The sequence below is a fragment of the Pangasianodon hypophthalmus genome, chromosome 27 (assembly GCF_027358585.1).
Source record: "Pangasianodon hypophthalmus isolate fPanHyp1 chromosome 27, fPanHyp1.pri, whole genome shotgun sequence".
Classification (NCBI taxonomy): domain Eukaryota; kingdom Metazoa; phylum Chordata; class Actinopteri; order Siluriformes; family Pangasiidae; genus Pangasianodon; species Pangasianodon hypophthalmus.
In genome coordinates this window covers 10,699,872-10,727,211 of record NC_069736.1, presented here as the reverse complement: position 1 = coordinate 10,727,211, position 27,340 = coordinate 10,699,872, and the positions used below count along the sequence as shown (strand labels likewise).

Below are 27,340 nucleotides of genomic sequence, written 5' to 3'. Positions count from 1 at the left end.
TTTATGTTAAATTAGTGTTTAAGCATAGTTCTAATCAATTAGAAAATAATTTTATAAAGAATATTTGTGTATGTGAATCAAGAAATCTAAGACAAACTGATGTGACCTAGCTTGTGGGAAATCACTAAGCACACAGTTCTCATTCATAAATTGTATCTTTTCAGTCCAGGCTTGCTCTGCCATTTCTCATGGGACAGTGCTCTTTCTCTACCAGAGTACATGAAGTTTGTATTTTTTTCACCAGTGTGACGTTTGTTATTTCTTACGTTGCATTGTTAAGGTTGTGGCCAATGTTAAGATTTTTTTTTAAAAACTAAACTGACTGAGCTTGTGCCACAGTTAAAACAAAGATAGAGGGACAATGAAATAATTGTGGCAAGAGGTCAGGATTAAAAGAAAAAATGAGAAAACTCCACCTAATGAGATCATTGTTTTAGCATTGTATAAAAGCATGAGCCACGACTATGTACTGTAAATCAGATGATCTGCAGACATCTCGGCTTTGTTGTTTTTTTCCAATAAAGTCTGATTTTTGGCATCTAAAACCCTTTGACTTTGGAAAGTTATTTTTCTTATATTTTGGACTGAGAAGGTTTTCCATGACACTAGCAAGCTGTTTGTTCAGATGAAACATGACTGCCTGCAGTGTGCGCGTGATCCTGCTTGATACCGCATGAAATTGCAGGATATCTTTGACACGCATTCCAAATGGCCACATCTGATCAGGGATACAGCTTTTTTTTTTTGTTTGCTTGCCATCGAATTCGTTTGTGGGTTATTCGAGAACGGTTTGGTCTATCAAACAGCTTTTAATAAGTTTTTGCCAGCATGGTCTGCATGATCTAACTCAGATGTGAAGAGCCGATGAACCATCTAGGAAGAGTTCGAAAAAGTAGGTTCTTCAGAAAATTCAAAATGGCGGAAAATCTAGTCAGGTGGAAATGGTAAACCATGGTATGCACTCGACTCGGCACAAGCCAAGGAATCAGAAGAAAAAAGAATTTTGTTTCTAGCTTGTTAGAACCAAGGACAGTCATGTTCGTAACGTATGACGCTTTTGTGCATGTGCGGCAATTTGAATCAAATTTGAACACCTCAAGATATACGGGTTTTTACTCGTAAAAATTGAGTTCTTCTAGAAATATTATGACTTTTTTTCTCCAAAGCTTACGACTTTATCTTGATCTTGACGAAACATTGTGTGTGTGTGTGTGTGTGTGTGTGTGTGTTTTTTTTTTTTTTTTTTTTTTTAAATCGCGCCCGTAAAACAACATTTATTTAGGAGTTCGTTAGTAGGCGTGCCTTTCAACAAGGCCTGAACGCACATGGAAAATGGCATCGGATTGGATGCTGTGGCTGCACACGCCGCGTTGTTGTCAGGAAGAGGCTGAAATCAGTGCGATGCGGTTGGTCCAGGCTGAGAAGCCGAAATGCCTGATAAGTGAATTGCGCCAACCACATATATTCCAGCAAATAAAAAACCCCAAATCAGCGATATTTTGGCGTTTATCTTCGATATGTCTGCGGGACTACCACACCCGAGCTGGACCGAATGCTGACGCGAGATAATAGGGATGCCAGGGCGGTGATAATTTTTTTTGATGCGCTCCTGAAAAGCTGCTTTGCACCTAGGACACTATATCACCTCCGACCATGGCATTGGTGACCCTGCAACGCTCCCCGCCGCCCATCGCAGGGAAGGTAAATACGGAATCCAGAGGAATCCGGGGTTAAGAGACAATTTAGGGGTTACTGAGAGCTGACATCGCAGATAGCAAACTGACACAGAATCAACGTATAATTGATGTCTCTCGCGGCATCGAAACAACGTTTATCTCTGACATTGATCCAACATCAGTCATGTTGAATCAACGTCGTACACGCCATTGAAAACAAACGTAAAAGCAATGTAATTGATTTGCTTACCGTACATTTAAACGATGTTAATTTCAGTTGGGTAACACGACGTTACCCAATCAACAAAATTTCTACTTAAAATTTTCTACTTACTATCTTAAATACTTAAAGAAATAGATATATCACCTTATATATGTAATAATTTGTTTAACACCCATCACATTCAGTTACTCACTGTTTTACTTATACAAAATATACATTGACAAATACATCTTTAGAATAAACTTTCTGCAATATATAAATAGCCAAATATAGAAAATGCCTTCACACTCATGCATTCACTAAAAGATTTATAAAAATAAATTATAGGCTAAATATAATTAGTCTAAAAGTTCAAATGAAGAGGTTGTTTACCTTGTCATAATATACACACACTCTTATTTTGTTTCAAACCTGTATGATCTTCAATGGGACAAAAAAAAAACCCTTGAAAATAGAGCACAGTAATATGGTAGATATATTGTTTTCCTTTGCAATTAACATTTATTTCCGAAGTAAGGTAAGTTTTTTGCTCTTGAAATATTAATTTGGTTATGACCCTTTATGTTTCCATACATCTAATTCTGAAGAGAACTTGGTGGTAGTCAGCCATCCATACAAGGCAGAGAGAAGTCTGGTGTGGTGTAGGTAGGACTGGAATAGACATCTGTCCAGGCTGACAGGTTAAGGCCAACATCTGTAAATTCAGGTAGATTACATATTGTCAGCAGGTCAGTGTCTGTCACGCTAATGCCTGGTAGGCTGTTGGGCTCGTATATATTAAATAACAAATAAAAATGTCCACCCAAAACTTTTCTAATGCGCATTGCTGTTGTACATACTCAGCATTTTTTCTTGTGTTACTTTTTTTTTTTTTAAACATTTCCACATTACCAGATCATGAAATTTGGAGTCAGTAGTACAGTTCTTTATAAAATCAAAGAGCCATCGAAGAATTTCCAGAATAGCAGGATAGCCGTACCCACTGGCAGCATCCCCACCACGGCACCATCTTCCACCTTTCTCGGCTCGGACAAATTTGTCCCAAAGCTATTTCCATTTTCTCTTGATGATTGCATCAAATACTACAAGAAGGCTAAAGTTTGTGAACAAATTTTGATGTTGACTTGATAGAGCCTGCTAAACATGCTAAAAGAGTAAAATGATGAGGTTTTTTTTGTCATTGATTTTAAAATTTTTAACAGTTAAGTGTATAAAAGTTAAAAGGATAAAAGTTTCTTATATGTAAGGGTTAAAATGGTAAAAATGCTGAAACTTATTTTGAAGCAATTAGATATTTAGAGATTTTTGAAAGGGAAAGTAGCTCAAACAATTTAAAGCATGAATGGAGTTTCTAGGTGAAAGTATAAGGATTTTAGAGGAAAATGTTTTGTTGGAACAGTGAATTCAGACAGTTTACTCTACATCTACATCTAGAGTAGAGATGACATCACTCACTCTAGCTTTTCCCATTAAAATGAATGGAGGAAGAAAGAAGGAGGAAGGAGGAAGAAAGAATTATGGATAGAACGAGCAGGATGAGTGCAATCTGTCTGTAATTTGGCATGATGGGTTCTGATGTACCCAGGTTTGACCATGTGAATATAGTGGTTGTAGCTTGAGAACTGAAGGAATTAGAGCAAAAAAAAATTTTTCAGTGGGGAAAAAATGCTGTTCGGAACACTGCTATGTGGCAACCCTACTTCAGATCCTTCCCAAAAGCACAAGCACACTATTCCCATATAGGATCTATGATCCTGCCGAATTTCGTGGCTCTATGTCAAAAATTGCGACCCATGAAAACAGAAGAATTTTGTGAGAATATGAGGAACAGAATGTTGACTCTTTCCAAGCCAACATAATGACATCACATATATGTTTATGCGCACAACCTGTTCTCACTTCCAATGCATCAAATACTATAGCATGGCAAGAAGCCTTACACACTTGGTAATTCTGTGGATATCAGTGAAAGACCATTTGCGTCATATCTCCGATACAAAAAGTAAAAGCATTTACGGGCTTTATGGATCAACATTGTGCTTCAAAGTTCTGGTGCAAGAGGGTGAATGAATAAATAAACCACAGTTCAGCATAAAGGATAATACTTTCATGATTTTTATTCTTGTTGTTGTGTAGTGCTGGATCTGCATACGGTCATAATATTTTAATTATGATATTTATTGGTAGGCAACGGAAGATAATTATGATATTTATTGGTAGCTGATTACTTGTTTGTGGACGTCTCCTCATTAAGTCTTGTTGGCCAATCAAAACCCCTCCCTGAGTTGTGGGTATCATGTAGCTAAATTATATTTTCTGGCCTTCCTATATTTACAAACATCTATATATTTTTTGTGCCTTATTGTTTCTAAGTAATTATATACTGGTTAAAAAAAATACACTTTTTCCCACCTAACCAGTCATTGTACTAGAAGTCACAAATAAAGTTTTTCAGTCAATTTCCGTGTTAAAGAACTCTTCTGCTACCTGATCTACATCCCCTGCCCAATTTTACCATTGCATGCACAGCACAGATTGGGCAGGGAACGTGGATCAGGTAACCATATCCTCTACTTTTTTTTGTGTTTCCACACATTTTTGTAAAACCATACCGATTAACTTGTCATCTGTACAGGTAATATCTCAGGACATGCGTATCAGAATCAGAAACACTTTATTGCCTATGAGTTGTGCTCACAGGAATTGGCTTTGGTTTGGTGCCAGTGTGCAACATTAAACGGTACATTAAAACATACAGTGCAGCAACAACAACAGACAGTGCAACAATCAAACAATTTTCAGGTAGTTCAGTAAGAGTTTAGTAAGTACTAAGAACAGTAATTTGCTATGGACTGGGGTGGTAGATTAACTGGATAGCATCTGGAAAGAAACTGTGTCTGTGGCATGTAGCTTGGGAGGTGATGTACTAGTGCCTCTGCAACAGCAACTTGACAAAGGTTGTTGCTTGGCTGTTTGGTGTCAGCAGCAATTTTCACTGCCCTCCTCTTTGTCTGATGGTGTATAGGTCCTTGATCTTGTTGAGTTCACAGCTGCTGAGCCACTTTCTACAGTCTTGTTTTACAGATGGAAGATTCAGAGAGGAACCAGACTGTGATGGAGGTAGTGAGCACACTTTCTATAATGGCTCAATAAAATCTTTTCAGGACTGGTTGAGGTACATGAGCTTCCTGAGTTCCTGAGTTGCTGTGCTTTCTTGAGGATGATGGGTATGTTGTTGGCCCATTTCAGTGAGTTGGTGATGGTGGTCCATAAGAATCTGAAAGACTCAACCTTTGACACAGTTGAGCTGTTGGTTGTCAGGGGTTGGCAGGCGGAGGGATGCTTGCAGAAGTCAACCAGCATTCCAACTGCCATGGCAGCATTAAGCTCAAGCTTGTTATTGGTCGGTATTATATAGAGAAATCCAATCAGAGGTCGACAAGAGAAAGTAGGTGATTCAGATTACTTGTTGGATGGGACAAATCTGCAGTGTAAACATAGATACACCAGTGTTTTAATGGTATAACTGATCGGTGTCTGTACACATTTTACTGCAAAATTCTTCTTCTTCTTCTTATATAGTTATTACTATTTTTTAGTACTAATTATTCTTTGATTTTATTATTGTTTAATGTGTTGTGGAAATGACACACTAATCTTTCTCTGTTTTTTTATTATTATTATTATTATTATTATTATTATTATTATTATCAGGGTTTGAAATTAACTTTTTCACTTACCAGCCAATTTGGCTACTAAATTTTTAAGTTACTGGCCATTCAGAACTTCTACTAGCCAAAAAAAAAAAAGAAAGAAAATAACCAGATTAACTATGTCACATCTTTACTTATAAACATATATTTTATTATTATTTATTATAAAATCTGAATTTCACTTAAACAAATGCTCAGATGTCCTCAGAGCTCTCATCCTCAGAGTCCACTGTGTCACTAAGGAAGTGCTGTTTTTCAGCTCGGTCTTTGCGTGTGAACTCTGGTCTGCGGGAGTGTAAACTCTCTCTGCATGCCATATCTCAGTGGTGTTGGTGGGATCAAAGTGCATGATATCAGGAGAGTTCAGCTGGACAGTAAGAAGGTCACAGAGTGTCTCAGCCTTCAGTCTTGCATGCCAGTCAGTTTTCACCAACTTCATTAAACTAAAACCTTCACAGTCAGCAGAAGATGATGGGATGGCAAGTATGAGGTCAAAAAGATGAAGAATATCAGGACACTCATGGCTCAGCATCCTGTTCACAGCGGGCCAGGTTATCTTCTCTAAGGGCCCCATTTGCTGGTACAGTCGTGACTTTAGTACAGTCCATTGATCCGGCATCAAGTCAACATCCACTCCAGCTGACAAGAGAAAAGGCTTGAAATGATGTGTGAGCTCTTCCACGTCAGTGTCGCCAAAGTCTAAAATACATAATATTTATGAAATATGTTGTTTTCCATAATACTGTCAAGTTATCTTCCCTATTAAAAGGTGTTGGTTAAGGTTTATATATTTAATTACTAACCTGTACTCATGTCTGCATCTGGCCATCGTTGGAAACTGATCAGTCGCATTAGCCTTCAGGACACCACAGCTTACATCCCCAAGTCTTTCAGTGAGGCAATGGCACAAAGAATCTATAAGCTATTTCTTGGCCATATCCAGCTGTTCAGCATTAACAGGCTTCAGGTGGACGTTCTCATATGTATCAGCTTCCAGCACTGACCTCAACTTAGGCCCCGGTCTAGGGTAAGCAAATTTTAGACTTTATGTGACAAGTATGCACACACAGAAGGAGCCAACTACTCCTTTAAAATGAATAATTTTATGATGGAAATGTAACACCACGAAACATAAGAATGAACACCTTGACTTATACTTCTTTAAAACTGCCTGAGTGGAAGAGAGGCAGCTTTGAGCCTCAGCCAAAGTCACTAATGACTTCTGCAGGGTGACTGACAGGTTGCTGAGGTGTGTAAAAATGTCATAGAGAAGGCAGGAGAACTTTACAAGTGTACCATCATTGATGATATTAAGGAATCCTTTGGCCTTGGCCTTAAGTTTGACATCAGTCTGCATTGTCTGCACTTAAAAATAAAATATCTTTGTTTCATACAGGTAAGAGATAAAAAAGCATGCATCTCTGCTGACTGTTTTTACATTATAACTTACAAATAGTATAACTTAAAGTGCCTTTTCCAAGTGATGTGTAATTCCTGCATAGCCTCCCAGGAAATGATCTAAAGCCCTGAGGAAGTGTGCCACCCACCGGGTTCCAGCAATTCTGGTTGGAATCAAGGGCTTCATGTTGAGCTCCTCAAAGCTTGTCTTGAGTTTATCTCTGTTTACTGAGCTCTTGTGGTACAAAGTATAAAGACCAGTCATTAGGTCTTCAACCTTCCTAGACTTTGTTTCACTGCATCAGGATAAGCTAGCTCAAGCCTGTGGGCCATGCAGTGGATGCCCAACACATAAGACCTGTCTCCCCGGATTCTTGTGACCACACCGTTCTTCTCACCAGTCATCACCGCAGCTCCGTCTGTGGTTATGGCTACAAGTTTTCTCTTCCACTGAATGCTGTCTGTACTATTGCCTGATATGCTGTCCATAATGCTACTCACTGCCTCAGCAATGTGGCTGGCGTCTGGCCTAGAGACTGCCTGAACACCAGCAAAATCAACTCTGAACTGCCCAGCCTTTGCGGTCCTTACGTACACCATCTCCTCTTCTGTAACTGAACAGTCTACAGATCCATCTGTCATCACAGAGATGAATTTCGCAGTGGACACACTCTCCCTTAACTTTCTTCTCTCTTCCTCCGCTATGCAGTGCCTGAATAGCTTTGCTTGACTGATGTTCCTGTATGTTGTCCCTGTAAACTGTCATAAAACAAGTAAAAAAAAAATTACTGAACATATTCAGTGTTTAACAAAGATAGCCGCGTATATAGTACTGATTGAAAGTTTGGACATATTACTATTTTTAATGTTTTTAAAAGAAGTCACTTGTGCTCATCAAGCCTGCATTTATTTGATCAAAAATACAGAAAAAAAACAGTAATACTGTGAAATGTTATTACAATTGAAAATAATGGTTTTCTATTTTTAGTATACTTTAAATATCATTTATTTTTATTATTTTTTCTGTATGAGACTTCTTTCAAAAACATTAAAAATAGTAATGTGTCCAAACCTTTGACTGCTACTATATCTGTTTACTATACAGTATATGTTGATAAATGTAAAGCACCATTTTCTATGTCAAAGTTTAGTAAACAATCTACTGTTATATTTTGGAGCACTTGCATTAGCTAATATTACTTGGCTAACAGTTGATCACAAACAGTACGTATTTTAAGTAACTAGTATTCATCTGTAAAGGAGCACAACAAAAACAATTTAAACAGTACTTACTCACACATCCATGTGAAATCCGAGAAGGGTCCCCCTTTTTTCGCCACAGCATGAGCTTTTCAAAAGAGAAGTTTCATTCGGTCTAATAGTGATGACTTCATTGATAGTATGCATTTAGCTGTAACACTGTTTTCAATAGACGTTGATTTTGCTTGTTTTGTTGCTAAGCTCTGGAGATGACCTTTTGAATTTTCGTGGTCTTTAACAGCTTCCACCTTGAAGTTATTCGTTCCAGTAACAAAATTATTTGTTTTGTGCTTTTCCAACGCATATGTCTGGCAGTCCTCACAGTACATTATCTGATTTGTGGTGTCATAGACAAGCCATTCGCGCCCAGGTTGCCACTTGGTATTAAAACTTCTGCTTTTCTTTTATTGGTCTCCTTCGTTGTTTGGGGCGACTTTCCTTTTTAGGCTGGGGTTAGTAACCCCAGCTAAGTATCGCCACATTATTACAGTATGTTCAAGTCCAGAGTTGTATCGAGAGTTTTATCGAGTCTAGTGCGCCGTTATTTGTTGCATAGTGACGGGTGTGTTCAAGTAAGCCAGATATGCGCACATTCTGCACAATAGTACTATATTTAGTACACCATTATGGCTCACGAGTTGAGTATTTGGCTTACATGAGCTTTACCAGGAAATTAACAAGTGAACATTATTTATAAAAAGTAACTCGCCAGATTGGCTAGCGATTTGACAACTTTACCCGCCACAGCTGATTTTTTACCCGCATTTGGCGGGTTGGCGGGTGTTAATTTCAAACCCTGATTATTATTAATCAACCAATGTCATAGATCAAATAATTCCTGGTCAAGCTACACATTTTTGCATCATATTGATCAGCCGTCCACCCTTGACCTGAATCACTTCAGTTTTGAAGGCTTGTTTATCTATATAACGGAGTCTGTAAATGTGGATAATGTTTTTCTAACACATTTTACTCGTCTTATTTATGGGGTCATAAATCGAAAAGTTTTAGCTTAAACTACACATATTAAGCTTCAAAACGACCATGTGGATCTTCTGAAGCGAACCATGTTGTTATCAGTTTTGAGTGTTTTTTTGCGCTGTCTTTATACCACGCTTCCTGCTTCTGACTTCTGGCAACAATGATAGGGAAAAGGGACAAATTAGTTCTTTTTCTCATACCAGCGATATGGATGGGGAAAAGGGAAATATAAGTTCTTTTGTCTCATACCAGAAATATGGATGGTGTAAAGAGACAAATTAGCCGAGGCTTAAATGTATCATTATGCATGTAATATGTAATAAGTGTAGAATTACGAAGTGTGTGTTTGTGAGACACTGAAGATTTGCCTTCGCAACACTCACAGTTTTTGCACTATCTAGTTATTGTTATTATTATTAGGGACCAAGCACCACAGGTGTCTTGGCACCTACTGTATTGTAATTGTTAGTGTTCTTATTAGGGGACAAGCACTGCAGGTGTGCACCCTAACCCTAGGCACCTATTGTTTTTGTTAGTGTTCTTCTTAGTATTATACTTCTTCTTCTTCTTCCGCTCTTGAGTCTATGGCAGTCCATAGAACAGTACATAGGAAAGTTATGAAATTTGGCACACAGATAGGAGACAGTCTGAATTGTTACCATAGCAGATTTGGAGTCGCTATCTCAAACCCTCTAGCGCCACCAACAGCTCAAATTTGCACTCATGTTTATGCTAATAACTTTTGAACTGTAAGGGCTAGAAACAAAATTCCTTTTTCCTCTGACTAGGTTTTCTGCCATTTTGAATTTTCTGAAAAAACTACTTTTTCAAACTCTCGACTTTTTTCATGAAAATCTAAAGAGATCATCTTCAGACCAAGTTATGGAATTTAAGTTGATTAGTCAAACCATTCTCAAATAACATGCAAATGAATTTGACGGTGAGCACGCCGAAATGGACGCGAGGCTGTATCTCCGTAATGCTTTAGCATATTCAGACCAAACTTAGTATATGTCATAGTCACCATGACTTGAGGGTACCTGCATAATTTTGGAACAGTCCCACCTAGTTTTCACGAGAGATGAAAAAGCATATTTTTGCTTGTAACTTTTTTAGGTTTGTCCTAAAATCACGAAACTGGTCTCTTCCTATGGTGTCCATTTTGGGTGTTGGTCATTTTGAATTTAGACGTAAAATGTTGTATTTCATGAATGTCTTGACATGTCGTTATGAAAGTCGGTATGTGTCAGTGGCATCATGTAGTAGCAGTAGCAGTCAAGACCACAGGTCAAAGTAGCAACAGACAGCACCACAGGTCACAGCAGTAGTGGCAGCTGCAGCAGCAATGCCACCCTGCTGCCCATTTGTTCATCTAGACGAGGGGTTGGGAACCTATGGCTCGCAAGCCATATATGGCTTTTTCAGTGATTGCCTATCAGAGCATGTGAGCGGAGCGGAGCGGGGAGTGGAGTGGTAATATTACCTTAAGAGCGCAGAGCGCCTTTCTGAAGATTCCGCGCCACTCGCTCAACCCAGAATGCCTTTTGGTGATTTGCTTGTTCGAGATCGTGAATCTGTGAAATAGGCAGCACAGGAAGACGTACTAGGATTTTCCAAAACCAGTGCTGGATCCCTCCCTCGACTAGCCAAGGTCGCCCGCAAAATCTTCAGCATCCCCAGTGGTTCTTCCAGCACTGAGCGAGTGTTTTCTGTCCTGGGCACACCGAATGAGCCTGAAGACACTTTGTCCAAGCTAATGTTTCTAAAAGTAAATTCTAAAATCCTGTAAACATCAAGAGACGTTTTAATAGAACACAGTTCCCCGCAGTTATGGTCTATTTTAACTTTAGAAAGTGTGTTTCTTTCATTAACTTCAGTACATAATCCAAGCATTCTTTAAGTGCATTTTATCTTGTGTGTGCTTTTCACAGGCCTTATAATCCAGGTGTATTTTGTGAAAATCTACGCACATTTCATCTTGTGTGTGCATTTGTGTTTTAATGAGCCTGTTTTGAATGTTGTATTGCACAACAACGGCAGCTATTTTCACAAAAATAAAGTTAACGCAAAACAAATACACTTTTTCAATTTTTGCATTTTAGGTAGGTTTGCTAAGGAGCTTAAAAACAACGTGTTTTAGATTCATATATTTAATAAATTTTAATTAATACATTACAATTAATAAAATTAATTAAAAAGTAGAAAGTGTAAGAATTCTGCTCTAAAACATGATAACTGCTTAATTTTAGACAATTATCCAAGAATTTCAGTACAAACAGAAAACAATTAGGCCTACTAGAGAAATTTTATATCGGAGCGGGATCTGAGCAGGAATTGGTTTACCGGCGAGCACAAGCGGAATATTAACGGAGCGCTTGCTTGGACGGTTAGCGACTGAGTGGAGCGGAAAACGTAGCAGAGAGTCACACCGCTCTGCTTCGTTCACATGCTCTGTTGCCTATGGCTCAAAAAAAAAAAAACAATCACGAAAGCTAGTGTGTTGATTCAATTAAAAAATCTACATATTACATATTTTAAAATATTACATAATTCATAATAGATGACCATTTGTCATGTATACACCAGCCAATCGTGATTTGCCACAACAAGCTTAAATTTCATTAGACAATGTCGAGTTCAGTGGTTATGTGGAATGGAGCGGTAATTTCCTGGTCTAATTCATAAATCGGTTGAAAACTACATAGCCACTGTTTTCAGTTTTTTAACAAAGGTGAAATGGCTAAAAGGAAAAAAAAGATGATGAGTATAATTTTTTCCAGTCCAACAGACAAATTTTTCATTTGAGGAGCGAGTTTGTTTCATTTGCAAGGAGCGAATTGCGTCGCTTAAAAAAATCTAATGTGAAGAGGCACTTTAAAACTCACCATGCTGCATTTGCCTTGAAATATCAATCAGGTGACAGCAGAAAAAAAGTATGTGCTGAGCTCCAGCGGAGAGTGCAGACCAGCCAGCAGCAGCTATGAGCATGGGCCAACCAAAACGATTGGCTCAAATGTGCTAGCTTTGCAGGTGCTTTGGTGATTGTGAAGAACAGAAAACCGTTTACAGATGGAGAGTACTTCATAGGATTTATGCTGAACGTGGCAAAAGAACTGTTTACTGACTTTCGAAACAAAGAAAAAATAACCAGAAAATACAATATATGCACCTGCAGCAAGAACGTTTCAGGATCATGCCAACATGATGGGAAACCAATTAAAGGAGACACGAATTAGGGACATCAATGCAGGTAGCTACTTTGCTATTGCCTTGGATGAGTCTATCAACGTTAGCAATATAGCACAGCTCAGTGTTGTTGGGCGGTATGTAACAAGTGACCCATTGCGTGAAGAGAGTCTTGCTGTTTTGCCCATGAAAGGCTCAACAAGAGGGGAGGATGTGTTTCAGTCATTTATGTACTTCGCCACAGAAAAGAAGCTGCAGCTGGATAAGCTTGTTTCTGTATGTACAGATGGAGCTCCCAAAATACTGGGGGAAAAAAATAAAGGATTTGTTGCTCTTTTGTGTGAACAAGAAAAGCGGGCCATTTTGTTACATTACTATTACTACATAATTATCAAAAGTAGTAAAGGTAAGAATAATAATAAGCATATAAAATCATAAAAAAATGTCAAGTTTTCTCTGGCTCTTTAAAAGAAAAACTCATAACTTTTTTGGCTTTTATGGCTCTGCCAGCTGAAAAGGTTCCCGACCTCTGATCTAGACCTTTCCTTCTATAGTCAGAGAATTCCACCACTGTCCCTTGTCAAAACACACATCATGATTGAAACTACAAATCACTCTTGAATCCCTTTGCCTAAAGTTATGGCTCTGCTTTTCTGTGATTGCTTAGGCAACAATTGTAGCGTGTCTGTGAATGTGTGGCTCACTGAGTCTGGGTGCTTGGCCCCCAAAAATGCTGCTTGCAGCTATAATTATTGGGGCCAAGTACCAAAGGTGCGTAGACACCTATTGTGATCGTTCATCTTCTTCTTCTTCCGCTCTTGAAGTCTATTGCAGACCATAGAACCATAAATAGGAAAGTTATGAAATTTGGCACACAGATAGGAGACATTCTGACCTTCCTGGCAAAATCTTATTAAAAGCTTTTTGATAGACCAAACTGTTCTCGAATAATGTGCAAACAGATTTTATGGCGAGCATGCTGAAATGGACATGATGGACACAAATGGACAAGGCATTTTTCTCCGTAATGCTTTAGCATATTTAGACCAAACTTAGTATATGTCATAGCCATCATGACATGAGGGTACCCTCACAGGTTCAGAACAGCGCACCTGGTGTTCACGAGCTATGAAAAAAGCATATGTTTGCTTATAACTTCTGAAACTTTTGGGTGTCGGCTATTTTGAATTTAGACATAAATTGCATGCAATTTCCCCACTGCAGGACAAATAAAGGAATATCTTATTTTATGAATGACTTGGCGAAATTCGATATGTGCCATTGGCACCATTCCGTGAAGGCACTTAAAAAGTTTCAGGACAGCATCACCTTGTTGTCAGAAATTATAACAAACTTATAAAAATGCTAATAGCGTTTGATTACTTTTGCCTATTGTCATGAGACTGGTTTCGATAGTTTCCTTGGTTCATGCCGAGAAGAGTTATATCTGTTATGCCATGGTTGACCGAACTTGCTGTTCGCCATTTTGAAATCTTTTGAAAACCTACTTTTTCTAACTTCTCCTAGACCATTCATCTGATTTTAACAAAAACGAATCAGATCATCTTGAGACCATGCTGACAAAATGATCAAATTCAAGCTGATTAGTCAAATTGTTCTCGAATAACGAGTGAACGAATTCGTCAATGAGCAAGATTGGCAAGATCTCCATAACGCTTAAGCATATTCAGCCCAAACTTGGTATATGTCATAGCCATCATGACTTGAGTGTACCTGCACAGTTTTGGAACAGCGCCACCTAGTGCTCACAAGATAAAAAAAACAGTTTTATAACATTGTAAATAATTCTGTTGATGGATTTTAAACCACCTGTATAAAAACACCACCACAGTTGTATGTCCAATCAGCTTCTTTGCCGCTTGTGTGCTTGGCCAGACAGTGCATCTTTTGGTCAAAAGTTATACAAAATTATAATACATCTCTAATATTTTTTCTTATGGTTTATAAATCATTTTGCATAAAATCATCACTACTGTCATTACAATCACATCATTACAATAATCATTACTGTTTTAACTCACATGTGCCCTGAATGTAGGCACATATGCCCCGAATGTACCTGAGAAATCTGTGGCAAGCGTCACAGCAAATTTTTATTGTTATTAGTACAGACAAACAATTACTCATTGTTAACAATTAACACTGTTAAGTACAATGTATACTCTAAAACCGCAGCAAAAATTAAGTTTCCATTTTGAGAAAGGCACATTGTAAATAGATAGTCAGTTCATGTTTTTATGTAAAATGACTTAACAGTACAGAGTTTGAGAGACAATACTCCTCTAGAGAGCTAGGCTGAAGTGCTTTGCTCAAGGATATAGTGGTGATGGCTCATAGCTCACCCTGCCTGTATTGAGCTTAAACCAAGAAGTTTTCACTACTACTCTTTAACTATTATGCAAATCTACACCCATGGGAGTTGTCACTACGTGGTAGTTACATTTATAATGTAGTCATATAGCACAAACAGACAATACTATAATATATAGTTGCAAGGTAAAACATTTAGTTGGAGAAAGCAAAGAATAATTTTGAAAATCTGATGTCCTGCATTGAAATACAAAGTGTCATGAAAATTGTGTCCCGTAAGGTTTAGAATATGCTGGTGATATAGAGAGTATGCTGGGTTTTAGAATATGCTGATGATATAAATAGAGTCTTTTTGGTACTGCTTTTTACTTAAGAGATTTTAAGAAGAAAAACCATAAAACTGGATAAATGTATGTAAAACAACATTAATAAAAATAAACATTCTCCTGTTGAGTCTATATACAAGATTTTTTCCAGTAGTGCAGTCTGCTCTATGTTCTTTTTGTGCTGTGTTGATGTACATCGGAAGGAGGTGATGGATGAGGTGTGGTGTCCTCACAGTACCAACTAAAAAGTCCTATAACATAAGAAAACAAAAATGTTTTTATTGTAATATTGTAAGTTTGAGATTTTAAGAAGATTAACAAATAATGTGCAAATGAAAAACGTGTGCAAAACAGCATTTATAAACAATAAACATAAATAAAAACATTAGTAAAGAAACATTTTTAAAAATGCATTTGTTTCAAACACATTTAAAGTAATTAATATTGTTAGTTTATGAAATATGATTAATTTAAACTTAATATAATAACTTAATACTTAAAATATTTTAATAAATTGGTTTAGTAATAATCAGAATTAATAGTTAACCTTTAACCACCTCTTTCCCAAAAATAGCCCTTGTGCCAATTAATCCCTACACCCCCAACCTCCCCTAGGGAGCTGCTTGGTTTCTTGTGTCCTCCCTACCTCCCAGTGGGTGGCGGAATCTATATGTGCATTATTACACCAGTGAAACAAGTATTGCCTCATGAAAACTATAGTATGTTTGCACAACTTCAAGAGTAACACCCATTTTTGTATAAACATGATCTATTAATGTACCTTTTTCAGTATTTGGATTATATACATGTTGACTGTATCCATGTTGTTTCATTGATTTCACAATTATAGATGAAGTAAACATGTCCTCATTAAAGTCTCCCATGAATATTTTATGTCCTGGATGCTTCTCTGTCTCTTCAATTACATGTAAGAGCTGCTGTCAAAACAAGTTTTGTATGAATTAGGCCTGTACAAAAGTGCAGCAGTCAGATTGACATGTGGAACTACAAAGTATAAGCATTTTAAGTTCCAGAGCTCAGGAATAAAGATATTACACTCAATTTTCTCAGAACAATACATTCCAACTCCACCTCCTCTTTGGTCTTTTAATTGTTTTAACTGTTGTCATAGCAGTTAGCTCTTTGGTTGTGCTTGAACACAAATCCTGGTATTTGTGGTTCTTGTTCTTTGTCATCAACATTAGCCATGTTTCTGTTGAACAAATACAATCAGGATTCATTAGAACTATGTGTGCCAGCACATCCTGAAAGTGAGCTTTCAGACTTTGTACATTATGCAGTGCTATTCTCAAAGTACCAGATTTAATGACACTGCTCTTTTCCAAAGTGAACTTTGGCATAACTTTCATAGCAAACTCAATTTTGTCATTAGAAAATATGACTGGGTCTTTAAAGCTTTCAGTTGTTAATCCACTAAGAGACCTTGCACAACTCAATGCGACATATGCTTGCCCTGCCTTAAAGATTTTCTTAAGTGATACAACAGCTTTATCTATTGTGAGTCCTTGCACTTTGTGAACAGTGCATGCCCATGCCAGTTTGAGTGGAAAGTGATATCTTATACCCCCGTTGTTTGTGAGTTGGTCTTCTTGTATTTCAATTATGAATACAGTGAATATGAAAATCTCTGACATGTTCTTGATCTCTGAATTTTACCAACATTTGGATTACCAAACTCCACACAAATAGCTGATGGGAGATTATCATCATTTTGTTTAACTTTCGGACATCTGTACCAATAGCTACACTGGCAAGACCATCAGCAACATCAATATTTTTCTTTAACATGGCGCTTGCTCCAATACCCAAGGAAACACATTTAGACAAACATAAATTGAAAACTTTAGTATGATATTCAACTTTACATTTCATTCTTCCATTTTTTTGAATTTTTGACATAATCTTGAGCATGTATACTGATTGCCTCTGGGTAACACTCATGTAGTCTTTCAGTGTTATTCTCCCACAGGTTCACTCCTTTTGTACCATCATAGAGAGCAGTTCTTTTCACAGGAGGTAGAAATCACCCACTGCAGCAATGCTCACTTTTCCAAAGAGAATAATCACCAGTTTGTTTTATTTGTCATAGCCTTCCTTGAATGTATAACAAGAGTAACAAATAAGCGATATGGATCAGGGTTCTGTCCAAGTACTTTCCGTAGACACCACTTCCGGACTTTATAGGACACAGCAGAATCTCTAGGCATTGTAGTGTGGTTTTTTTTTCAGTAGTACAAACAGTTTGGGGGTTTCCTGTAAGATCTATACTTTATCCTTCATCAGTTCTATACATTCATGATGCTCTTTGTCTGTTTCAGGACATATATTAGCCCAGGTATCTTCTAAATCAATATCCTGCTCCAAAATCTGTTTAGCTTGTTCTATTTTATCACTTTCCTTTTCGAACAATTCTCTGTTGCCATCAACAACTGATTTCACTTTTTGATCTTTTGTGGTCAAAAATCTTGGATACCTCACTACGGAAGGGTTAGTTGAATTTTCTTTGTGGGAAAACCTCTAATTTTTTTTAGAACTCTGTACTCAAAACAAAAACTAGATAGATTTTCTAGTGGCTCTAGTTTTAGAGCTTTCAACTTTTTTCTGCCTGTATTCACTGTCTTCACAGCATTTTATTTTAGGCTCTCGTTTTTTTTTCTGCCTGAAATCGCTGTTGCTGTGGTATCGCTCAGATTCTCTTTTACATTTGAAGTACTCTGCCATGTCATTTAACTTTTTTTGTTGAAGACAGTGCTTTATGATCTCATCGACCACTTCAATTTTACATTTTCTTGATTTCTGTGTTTAATACATGTAACAACCTCATAGTGAGTGTCACTGCAGTGCTTCATATAGATTGCATTATCTGTAAACAACTGTCCAGTAGGGACATGTGCATTCCATCTGTCATCATTAAAGGTCAACACGGTTATTTTAAAGAATGTCAGTTGCAGCAAAAATGACTATTTCATTTGCCTGTGAACTAGAATAATACATTTTAGACTGTGTCAAATAATCTTCCACCAATCTGTACTCTTCTCTTATGTATCTCACAAATTTGGAACTGTTAGCTTCAAGGTGTTTCATATCTGCTCATCTAATTTTCAGGTGTTTCTCTTCATTGCCACATATTTCGTGGGCTATTTATCCAAACAGGCAATTACCATCTCCTTTGATGCACTTTGTTTTAAAGGGTACTCCTAGAGAACACAACTTTGAACTTTGTACTTTGAACACTAGTGTTTTCATTAGTCACTTGTAATTGTACACACAATGCATCCCGATCTATACATGCTAAAGGTTTAAAACTGAATTCATGACATTCAGCTTTCACAATGATAATATCACCTGTTGATTCATTATCTTGTTTTGATTTCATTTGCTTTATGTCTGTTGAACCATTGTGCTTCTATCTCTTTGTCTTAGTTGAAACAAAACATTTTTCTTCTGCGTTACAAACAATCCCTGATTTCTCATCAGAAATCTTTTGGTTGGTAGTGTTAGAAACATGACACTGACATTTCTAATCTGGTTTTTCAGGTGAAACACATTACATTTCTTTCCTGACACAGACTTTTCTCCACTGAGCTGTAAAGCTTACCAAACTGACAAGACACTGTACCAAAAGCTCTTGTCTTACCAGTTATTGCTGCTTTCACACCTGTGGCCTCAATTGGTATTCCATCAGAGATTCAGCGAGATCAACTACATGATTATACAACATGTGCATACTATTGTAGTAAGCTACTCTGCTTGTACCTATACCATGTCCACACATACCGTGAGCATTCTTAGCATGAGAAGCAACTATTGCAAATGTTAAACCCTCCTTTATGATGGAGCATATATTATCTTTAATGTTTAACAAACATGCATCACACTGTAGCAGAGTTCTCTGGAGTGAGTATAGACTGGAATGTATAGACATAGAAACATCCTGCAACGCTTCATCATAAACATCAACACCAATACACCCAGTGTATGAATCACCACACTTTATTGAAAACACTGTATTACAGAATGTGTGCACTGTTACCAATTCTGCAGGAGAAATGTAACCACACTGCACTGATCTTGCCTTCTAATCACGTAGACTTGTACAGCTCATCTCCATGCAGCAGAACAGCATCCAATTCATGTGTTGTCCATGTACACACATTCTTCAGCTTACTCATCATTGTTGCGGGCACACTGTTGACTGCACACTGTCAGTTTCTGTTGTAACCAAACTGTTGATCACCCTGAAGGTAGGAGCCTTGTATTACTTTCTCTGCAAAATCGGTAGAGCAAGTGACATGCACAGACCTGCTAATAATTTCATTGCCAAGACATTTGCTTCAGTTATTCACAGAATTAGACCCACAGTATATGCCAGTTATGTCAGAGTTAAGACTAGAGTTTAGACCAAAACCTTGTACAAACTTCTTATGCAAACTTGCATCATGTTTTGCAACATTTTGTTCATCTTTTGCGTATCTGTCTTTGCTTTGTTTCACAGTCATACGATGTTCATCTTTTGCATATTTTTATTTGCTTTGCTGTTTCGCATGCATATGATGCTGTTCATTTGTTTCATATTTCTGAACACTATATTGTATACTTTTAGTCCTATAGTTTTCATCATTGAAATGTCTAAAACTTGTGCTGTGTTTGACTTTTCCTATGTATACTTCATCCTCTTGAAAACATCCTCTTGGCTTTACTCCACTTTGAATTTTTTTCCTGTTTGAATCATTAATTATTTCTTTATTTGTTTTTTTGTCTTTCACATTTAGGATGTGTCTGAGAATCATGTATATATTTTACTGGTTTTGACTTTATGTCAACATATTCCACTTTACTTTGGTCAACTATACAATCAGGACCAAGCAGAAGTACTTGAATAGTATATATTAGTACTATATAAAGAAAGAAGCTGAAAAGAAGCTGGTAAAATAAGATATGGTCAGTATGACTTCATACTGACCATTTCTTATTTTACCAGCTTCTTTCATTACCACATAAAAGTCATTTCCTTTAACTCAACTCAACTTTATTTATAAAGCACTTTCAACACAAGTGGAACCAAAGTGCTGTACAGAAAAGATAAAAGATAAAACAAAACCAAAAACATAAAATCAATACAAACATAAGACATACACCACTTACAAAGCATTATCGAATGCTAAAGAAAACAAATAAGTTTTAAGCGCACTCTGGTATACACCCAATGTAGAAGAGGATTTTACATACAGCGGAAGGTCATTCCAGAGCCTAGGAGCTGCAACAGAGAATGCACGATCACCTTTACATTTTAAACGGGAACGTGGAACCATAAGGAGCAACTGGTCATTTGAGTGCAGAGATCTACTAGATTTACAGGGACTGATTAAATCAGTAACATAACCTGGTGCAAGACCATGCAAAGCCTTATAAACATACAACAGCACTTTGTAATGAATTCTGTATCGTATGGGTAACCATTGCAGTTTCATTAGCACAGGAGTAATATGCTCTCTTCTCTTCTTGGTGCCCGTTAAAAGTCTGGCAGCGGAATTCTGAACAAGCTGCAAACGAGAGAGAGAGGCCTGACTCACACCCAGATACAACACATTACAATAATCCAAATGGGATGACACAAAGGCATGAACAACCTTCTCCATATCTCCAAAAGAGAGGATAGACTTCAATTTAGATATAGACTAAGATGGAAAAAGCTATTCTTAACAACAGCATTGATTTGCTGGTCAAATTTAAGCTCGGAGTCAAAAATGACACCAAGGTTTCTCACGCTGAACAGTTTTTTCCCAGGAATCAACTCCAGGCAGTCATAAACATTTTCTACACTCCCCTTATTACCAAATAAAATCATCTCTGTTTTATCCTCATTTAATTGGAGAAAGTTATTCGCCAACCAGCACTTAACCTCAGTCAAACATTCATGGAGGGACTGAATGGTACACTTTTGCCCATATTACAGTGGTAAATAAATTTGAGAATCATCCACATACAAATGATAATGAATCCCAAATTTCTCAAAAATAGCACCTAAAGGGAGCATATAAAGGGAAAATAAAATAGGTCCCAGGATAGAACCCTGAGGAACCCCGCACACAAGAGGGGGAACAGTAGAAGAAAAATCCCCTAAACTGACTGAGGAAGTCCTATCTTTCAAATAGGAAGAAAACCATTTCAGGGCTAAGCCCTGAATACCAACCTGATCCCTAAGACGATCAATAAGAATATTATGATCGACTGTATCAAATGCTGCCGTAAGATCTAACAAAAGTAAGACAACACTACTTCCAGAATCAATGCCGCGTAAAATGTCATTAGAGACCCTCAGAAGAGCAGGCTCTGTACTAAAACCACCTCTAAAACCTGACTGGAATCTTATCTAAAATTTTATTCCTCATTAAAAAAATCATTAAGCTGTGCATACACAAATTTTTCCAGTATCTTAGATATAAAAGCAGTTTCGAAATGGGACGAAAATTACTCATCTCAAAGGGGTTTAAGCCATTTTTCTTGAGAAGAGGCTGAATAAAAGCATGCTTAAAACTAGCTGGAACCACACCAGATGACAGACTAAGATTCATAATAGAAAAAACACTTGGACAAATAGAATCAAATACCTGCTTAAACAGAGAAGAAGGAATCACATCACCAGAAGACCTAGTAGGCTTCATATGAGCAATTATATCTTTAAGCTGATGCAAAGAAACAGACGTAAAACAGGGGCCCGTTCTTCGTACGTCGCTAACTCAGTTAGCTGGATTTGATTGTTGACGATTTGGCGTGATCTTGGATTATTTGGTTCTTCGACACTCATCCTGAAGTTGTTGTCATAGCAACGGGTCGGTAAGCTTAAACCTGCTCGGGAGCAGGCTTATTTCATGTAAACAGGATTAGATCGGCTTTATAAGCGGAGGTGATACAGGAAGTCTGCTGCAGCCATGTCTTGCCCGTTTTTACGAGAGCAACCTGTTGCGGAAGGTGCGAGGATAATTCGCAGAGCTTTTAGAATTTATCGCGTTTTGCGAGACAGACAGGATCCATTAGCACAGCGTGATAGTGCACTTTTTGAAAGATATCGTTTTTCACGTGAGGGTGTCATTTACATAATTAATTTGTTGGAACCTCATATTAAAAGTTCAACTCGTCGGAGTAGGGCTTTAACAACAGCACAAACTGGCACTTTCCTTTACATTATTGGAGATGTGGAGAACTTGGCCAAAAGTGCTGTCTGTCGTGCCATTCGCAAAGTTTACTTGGCCCTCAAGCAGTTTTTAGGGATCTTTGTGGTCTTTCCAAGCCACTTAAGACCCCAAGTTGTAAAACAGAGCTTTTTCGCCATTGCAGGTACATTCTACTTGTTAATGAAAATAATCTGAATGAGACCACGCCAGTAAATTTGAATTGATTGTCCCCCAGGCTTTCCTAATGTGATTGGTGCCATAGACTGCACACACATTCATATCAAGGCCCCACCAGGCCCCAGTGAAGGGGATATTGTAAACCGAAAGGGTGTTCACAGTATAAATGTGCAGGTGAGTTACTATTACAATTCTTAATATTTTAGATTGGTAATATATACAAGAATGTATTCCATAAGTATGCAGTTGATTGACTAAAATGTCTTGGTGTGTGACTCTATGTGCCATATCACAAATGTGAAGCCAAATGGCCAGGGTCTGTGCATGACTCAAGAATTTTCAGAGAGTCACGTTTATGCACATTATTTGAACATGGTAAGGAAAATATTAATGTCGAGCTCACCATTTTGCACGCACTTATTCTGGGCCTAACACAACATGCATTTTACCATTGTACAGGTGACTACGTTGGGATCCTGCTTGGGGACAGGGGCTATGCCTGTAGGCAGTATTTTATGACCCCATTCCCTGACCCCAACCCTGGGCCACAAACCCGTTACAATGCAGCTCTAGCCAGGACAAGGACACGCATTGAAATGACCTTTGGGCAACTAAAGGGAAGATTTCAGTGTCTGAAAAGTCTGAGGGTTGCACCTGACAGGGCATGCAACATTATTGTCGCATGTGCTGTATTACACAACATTGCCACCATTAAAAAGGAGAGGACCCCTGTGGTGGAGGTGCAGCCTGATGATGACCTCCAGCCAGTGCACTTGGACCAACCTAGTGGCAGAGCTGCACTGGATAGGATTGTGGAGCACTATTTTTGAGAAGAATTAAAAAAATAAAAATAATAAAAAAAAAACACAGACAAGGCAAATATGGTTTCCATGACTTTTATTATTTTTATTATTTTTTCTTTGAAAAAAAGGTCATCTTTTGCCTGCAAAGACAGATATTGTTATGCAAGGTCAACAGTAGTGCTCTGTGTGAAATGGTGTTTTAGTACTTATTCTGAAGTTCCTTTTCCAGCACCTCTATTTCTAGTGCAATTTTCTTCTTCATTAGCTGTTGGATCTCCATTTCTCCCCTCAGTTTTTGTTTTTTTAATTCCAAATATTCAATCTTATGCTGCAGACTACGTTTATAGAGGGAATGGATGTCACCCTATGCCATTTACAGAGAAAATAAATTGAACTCTCAAAACATGTCATACACATATGCAAAAAAAAAAAAAAATAAATAAATAAATGAGAAAAAAAAAAGATATGCAACACTGTCCACCTCTGTATCACTTCTCTGTGCAGACTCCCTCTCTGCAGGCCTCTCTGCAGGCCTCTCTGCAGATGTGGACTCCTGCAACTCATATTGCAGTCAAAAATAGAAAGTACATTAGTTGATACAAATTTATAGTGAGTATTATATAGTGTGTGTTTTTATGTGTAGTTATGCATTGACAGGTATTTCCTCCAAAGGAAACTAATCCGAGAGGGTTTCTTCACTGTCCTTTGCAAAGACAGTAAATGGTATGACAAAGTGATACACTGTCTTCACTATTGATGTAAAAAAACAATGTACAACAAGTCCACTTACTGCACATGCTTCAGCCACCACTTGCATGGGAACAGGTAAAAGTGTTGGTGTGTTACGTGAAACTGCTCAAAAGGGGAAAAAACAGTTTCATTACAATGAGGTACACAGTAAAAGAAACATAGCAACATTTTTACATTCACTCAAAGTAGGTTTAGCTGCCTTCCTTTCATGTCAATGCAATTCAGAGCACTACTCAAGATTTAACAGTTGAAATGAGTGTAGCTGACATTTGGATTACACCAATTGCAAGGTAGCAACCAATTATGTTAGAGTACACAAAGAGAATTAAAAGCCTCTTTACCAGTAATGAAGGTGCTGCTGCTACTGGTCCCCGGCTGTGGGTCTAAGGAAGAGCTGCCCCCAGGGATGCCCTGAACATTGGGTCGGTTCATATTTAACCCAAGGGCCAGCTCTTCTGCCGGGGTGTGATGTGGGGGTGCAGGACCACCGTCTGTCTTTTTTTTGCTCTGCCTTTTTCCTAGTTGCTGATATAAACAGACAAGAAGCACATCATTTCACAGTCCTTTAAAAAAAAAAGACTAAGAACAGTATATGTAGTTAATATTATATTATAATATAGTATATAAATATATATATTATCATTTTGTAGAATATTCTTGTATTTCACCTTTACTTGTTCCCAAGTTCTAGTGGGTCCCGTGGTGGCTCTAATATAAAAGATTAAAGTAATTATGAAAATTAAAAAAAAGAAAAGTACATAATATATACTGTAATAAGTGATAAAAACTTCTAACACCGCCACTACTTACGCATTTATTTTGTCTGCAACTTTTTGCCAACCCTCTCTCCGGGCTTTTGCAGCCTTTGAGGTGTTCCCTGAGGTTTTTATTAAAGTTTGGAACTCGCCATAGCCCTCCATTAACAGTTCTTGCTCTGTCGCCGAGAAAAAGTGGGCGTGCTCTTTAGCCATTGCGGACAACCAATAGCAGCGTTGCTGATCAGTGTTTCTACTATCGATACATAGCCCCTTTCAAACCAGCGCATGAACGCGCAATGATCTCAGATAACTCAATCCAGCCATACTAATCATCAACAACAGGTGTGTTCGAAGAACCTAATTAGCCAAATAATGATTAGCTGGATCATATCATCTCGGATGTGTCTTTTGATCTCGGATGTAATAAGCAACGTACGAAGAACGGGGCCCAGGTCAGTTGATTAGCAGGGTCAACAGAAGCAATAAACTCATTGCTAACAGAAGAAATCGGAGATCTAATTCCAGCAATCTTGCCAATAAAAAAGTTTAAAAACTCTTCACACGTCAACAGAAGGAGTAAATGATGAAGTAGCAACAGGGTGGAGCACAGCATTCACAGTAGAAAAAAGTACATTAGAATTATGACAGTTTCTGGAGATAATGCCAGAAAAATACTCTGATCTAGCTAACTTAACAGCTCTTTGATATTCACTCACACGGTTCTTCAAAATCTCATAAGAAACCTGTAATTTATCTTTAAGCCATTTACGTTCAGCCCTCCTACACTCCTGCCTAAGAGCACGGGTGATATTTTTCAACCAGGGCTGTGATTTGACCTTTTTTTTTCCTGACTTCAAAAGGAGCCACAACATTTAAAATATCTGAACAGGAAGAGTTAAACTGGTTAACCAACTCTTCTAAACCCATAGAGGGAGAAGGAGACTCAAACAATGCAACTGAATGAGAGACCTCAAAAAACGCTGAAAATCTACTAGCTGTGCAGGGAGTGAGTACCCGAGATGCAACAGAGACAGAAACATTATTACTCAGAGCACCACATGAAAAATTGGAGTTAAAAATAACAGTCTTATGATCAGAAAAAACTGTATCAGCAATCTTCACACCATCAACAGAAAACCCCAAAAATAATACAAGGTCAAGCGTATGACCACGCTCATGAGTTGGACCAGAAACACATTGTAAAAAGTCAAATTACTCTAATAAATTTAAAAATTCTTTAACCAGGGCCTTTGAAGGGCAGCACGTATGTATATTGAAATATTATCAAAAGATGGGACAATTACAGATAAAAATTCTAAAAACTCCTTTATAAAATCCCCATTAAAGTTTGGGGGTCTGTAAATCAAAACACATAACATAGATTTAAAAGAATTCAACACAATTAGCTGAGATTCAAAAGTACTATAGGACTCAGATGGTAAATGTATGCACTTAAACTTGTTTTTAAAAATAACTGCAAGACCCCCACCCCGGCCAACAGACCTAGGGGTACTGAAAAAACTGCAGCCAGGAGTAGAAAGTTCTGAGAGAGAAGTCAATTCGCCGGGATTAAGCCAAGTCTCAGTAACAAATAGAAAATCAACTTCATAAGAGAGAAAGAGATCGTTCAAAATAAAGGTCTTATTTGCCAGAGATCTTGCATTAATTAACACCATCAATACCGGAGTGATGTCAGTAGCGGTTTTCTGAGAGGAATCACAAAAGTTTACCAAACTTCACATAACAATCGAAGATTCAGATGGTTAACTCTTTGAACTGCAGACCACCGCCTTCCGCGAACCATCCGCAAGGAATGAGGCAATAGTTCCGAAGACGGAAAGACAGGCACAAGGTATGAACATCTCAGGTTCACCTCTACAGCCTCCACCATCGAAGACGCTTGTCCGATGAATGGAAACCTCCCGAGCTTCTTTGATCTCACTCGGACTTCAGCGCGCTTCCCACGCTTCCTTCGGCGTTTGCTCCACAGGTACAGACAACCCGGGAGGTAACAGACTTTCCTTAGTGTGACTGGCACATAGTGAGAGTGTAACTGCCAGTCATCTCTGGGATCGCGTAACAAACAATCGGACACCGCCGATCAAATATTCAATAAAGTCAGGCGATCATACACCGGAGGAGAGCAAACAGATTGTGTAATAAAACAAACAAAAAGCAAGAAAAATAAAACAAATAAGGACAGACTGTGACGGCAAGCCGGCAAACATCCTGGCGCCATCTTGGAAGATATCTGAACTTGGAAGCAGATTTTAACCAAAACAGCATCCAACTCTGCAGTTTTCCGTGTGAGAATATTCTTTACTCTGTTCTGGATTACTGCAGTTACATTAATGGCTGCATAGATTTTGTTCCTGGTCAGTCTAATGTGCATATCAGCTTGACTGGAAGACCCCTTAATAACTGACGTCTCTGGAAATACTATTACACAGTTCACAGTTCCAAGGTTCATTGGAGGATACATTAGACATAATTGACCATTTTGGTCTTTTGAGTTCAGGCCAAACCTCCTCAGATAGCCTTCGGACTGTTGAAACCCCTTTT

The 27,340-nt window shown here is 37.9% G+C and overlaps 1 protein-coding gene across 3 annotated transcripts in view; it reads left to right on the top strand.

The window, feature by feature from the left end:
* The first annotated feature begins 1,370 nt into the window (after positions 1 to 1,370).
* ssh1b (slingshot protein phosphatase 1b) overlaps positions 1,371 to 27,340 on the top strand; it is a 107,899-nt gene continuing 81,929 nt past the window's right edge. For 2 of the 3 annotated variants that reach the window (XM_026921991.3, XM_026921990.3), the window contains exon 1: positions 1,371 to 1,701. Coding sequence is in view for 2 of the 3 variants with exons in the window: in XM_026921990.3 (XP_026777791.2) it covers positions 1,654 to 1,701 (48 nt within the window). In the remaining variant the exon portion in view is untranslated. The remainder of the gene's footprint in view (positions 1,702 to 27,340) is intronic. The other variant, XM_026921992.3, reaches the window with a different exon arrangement.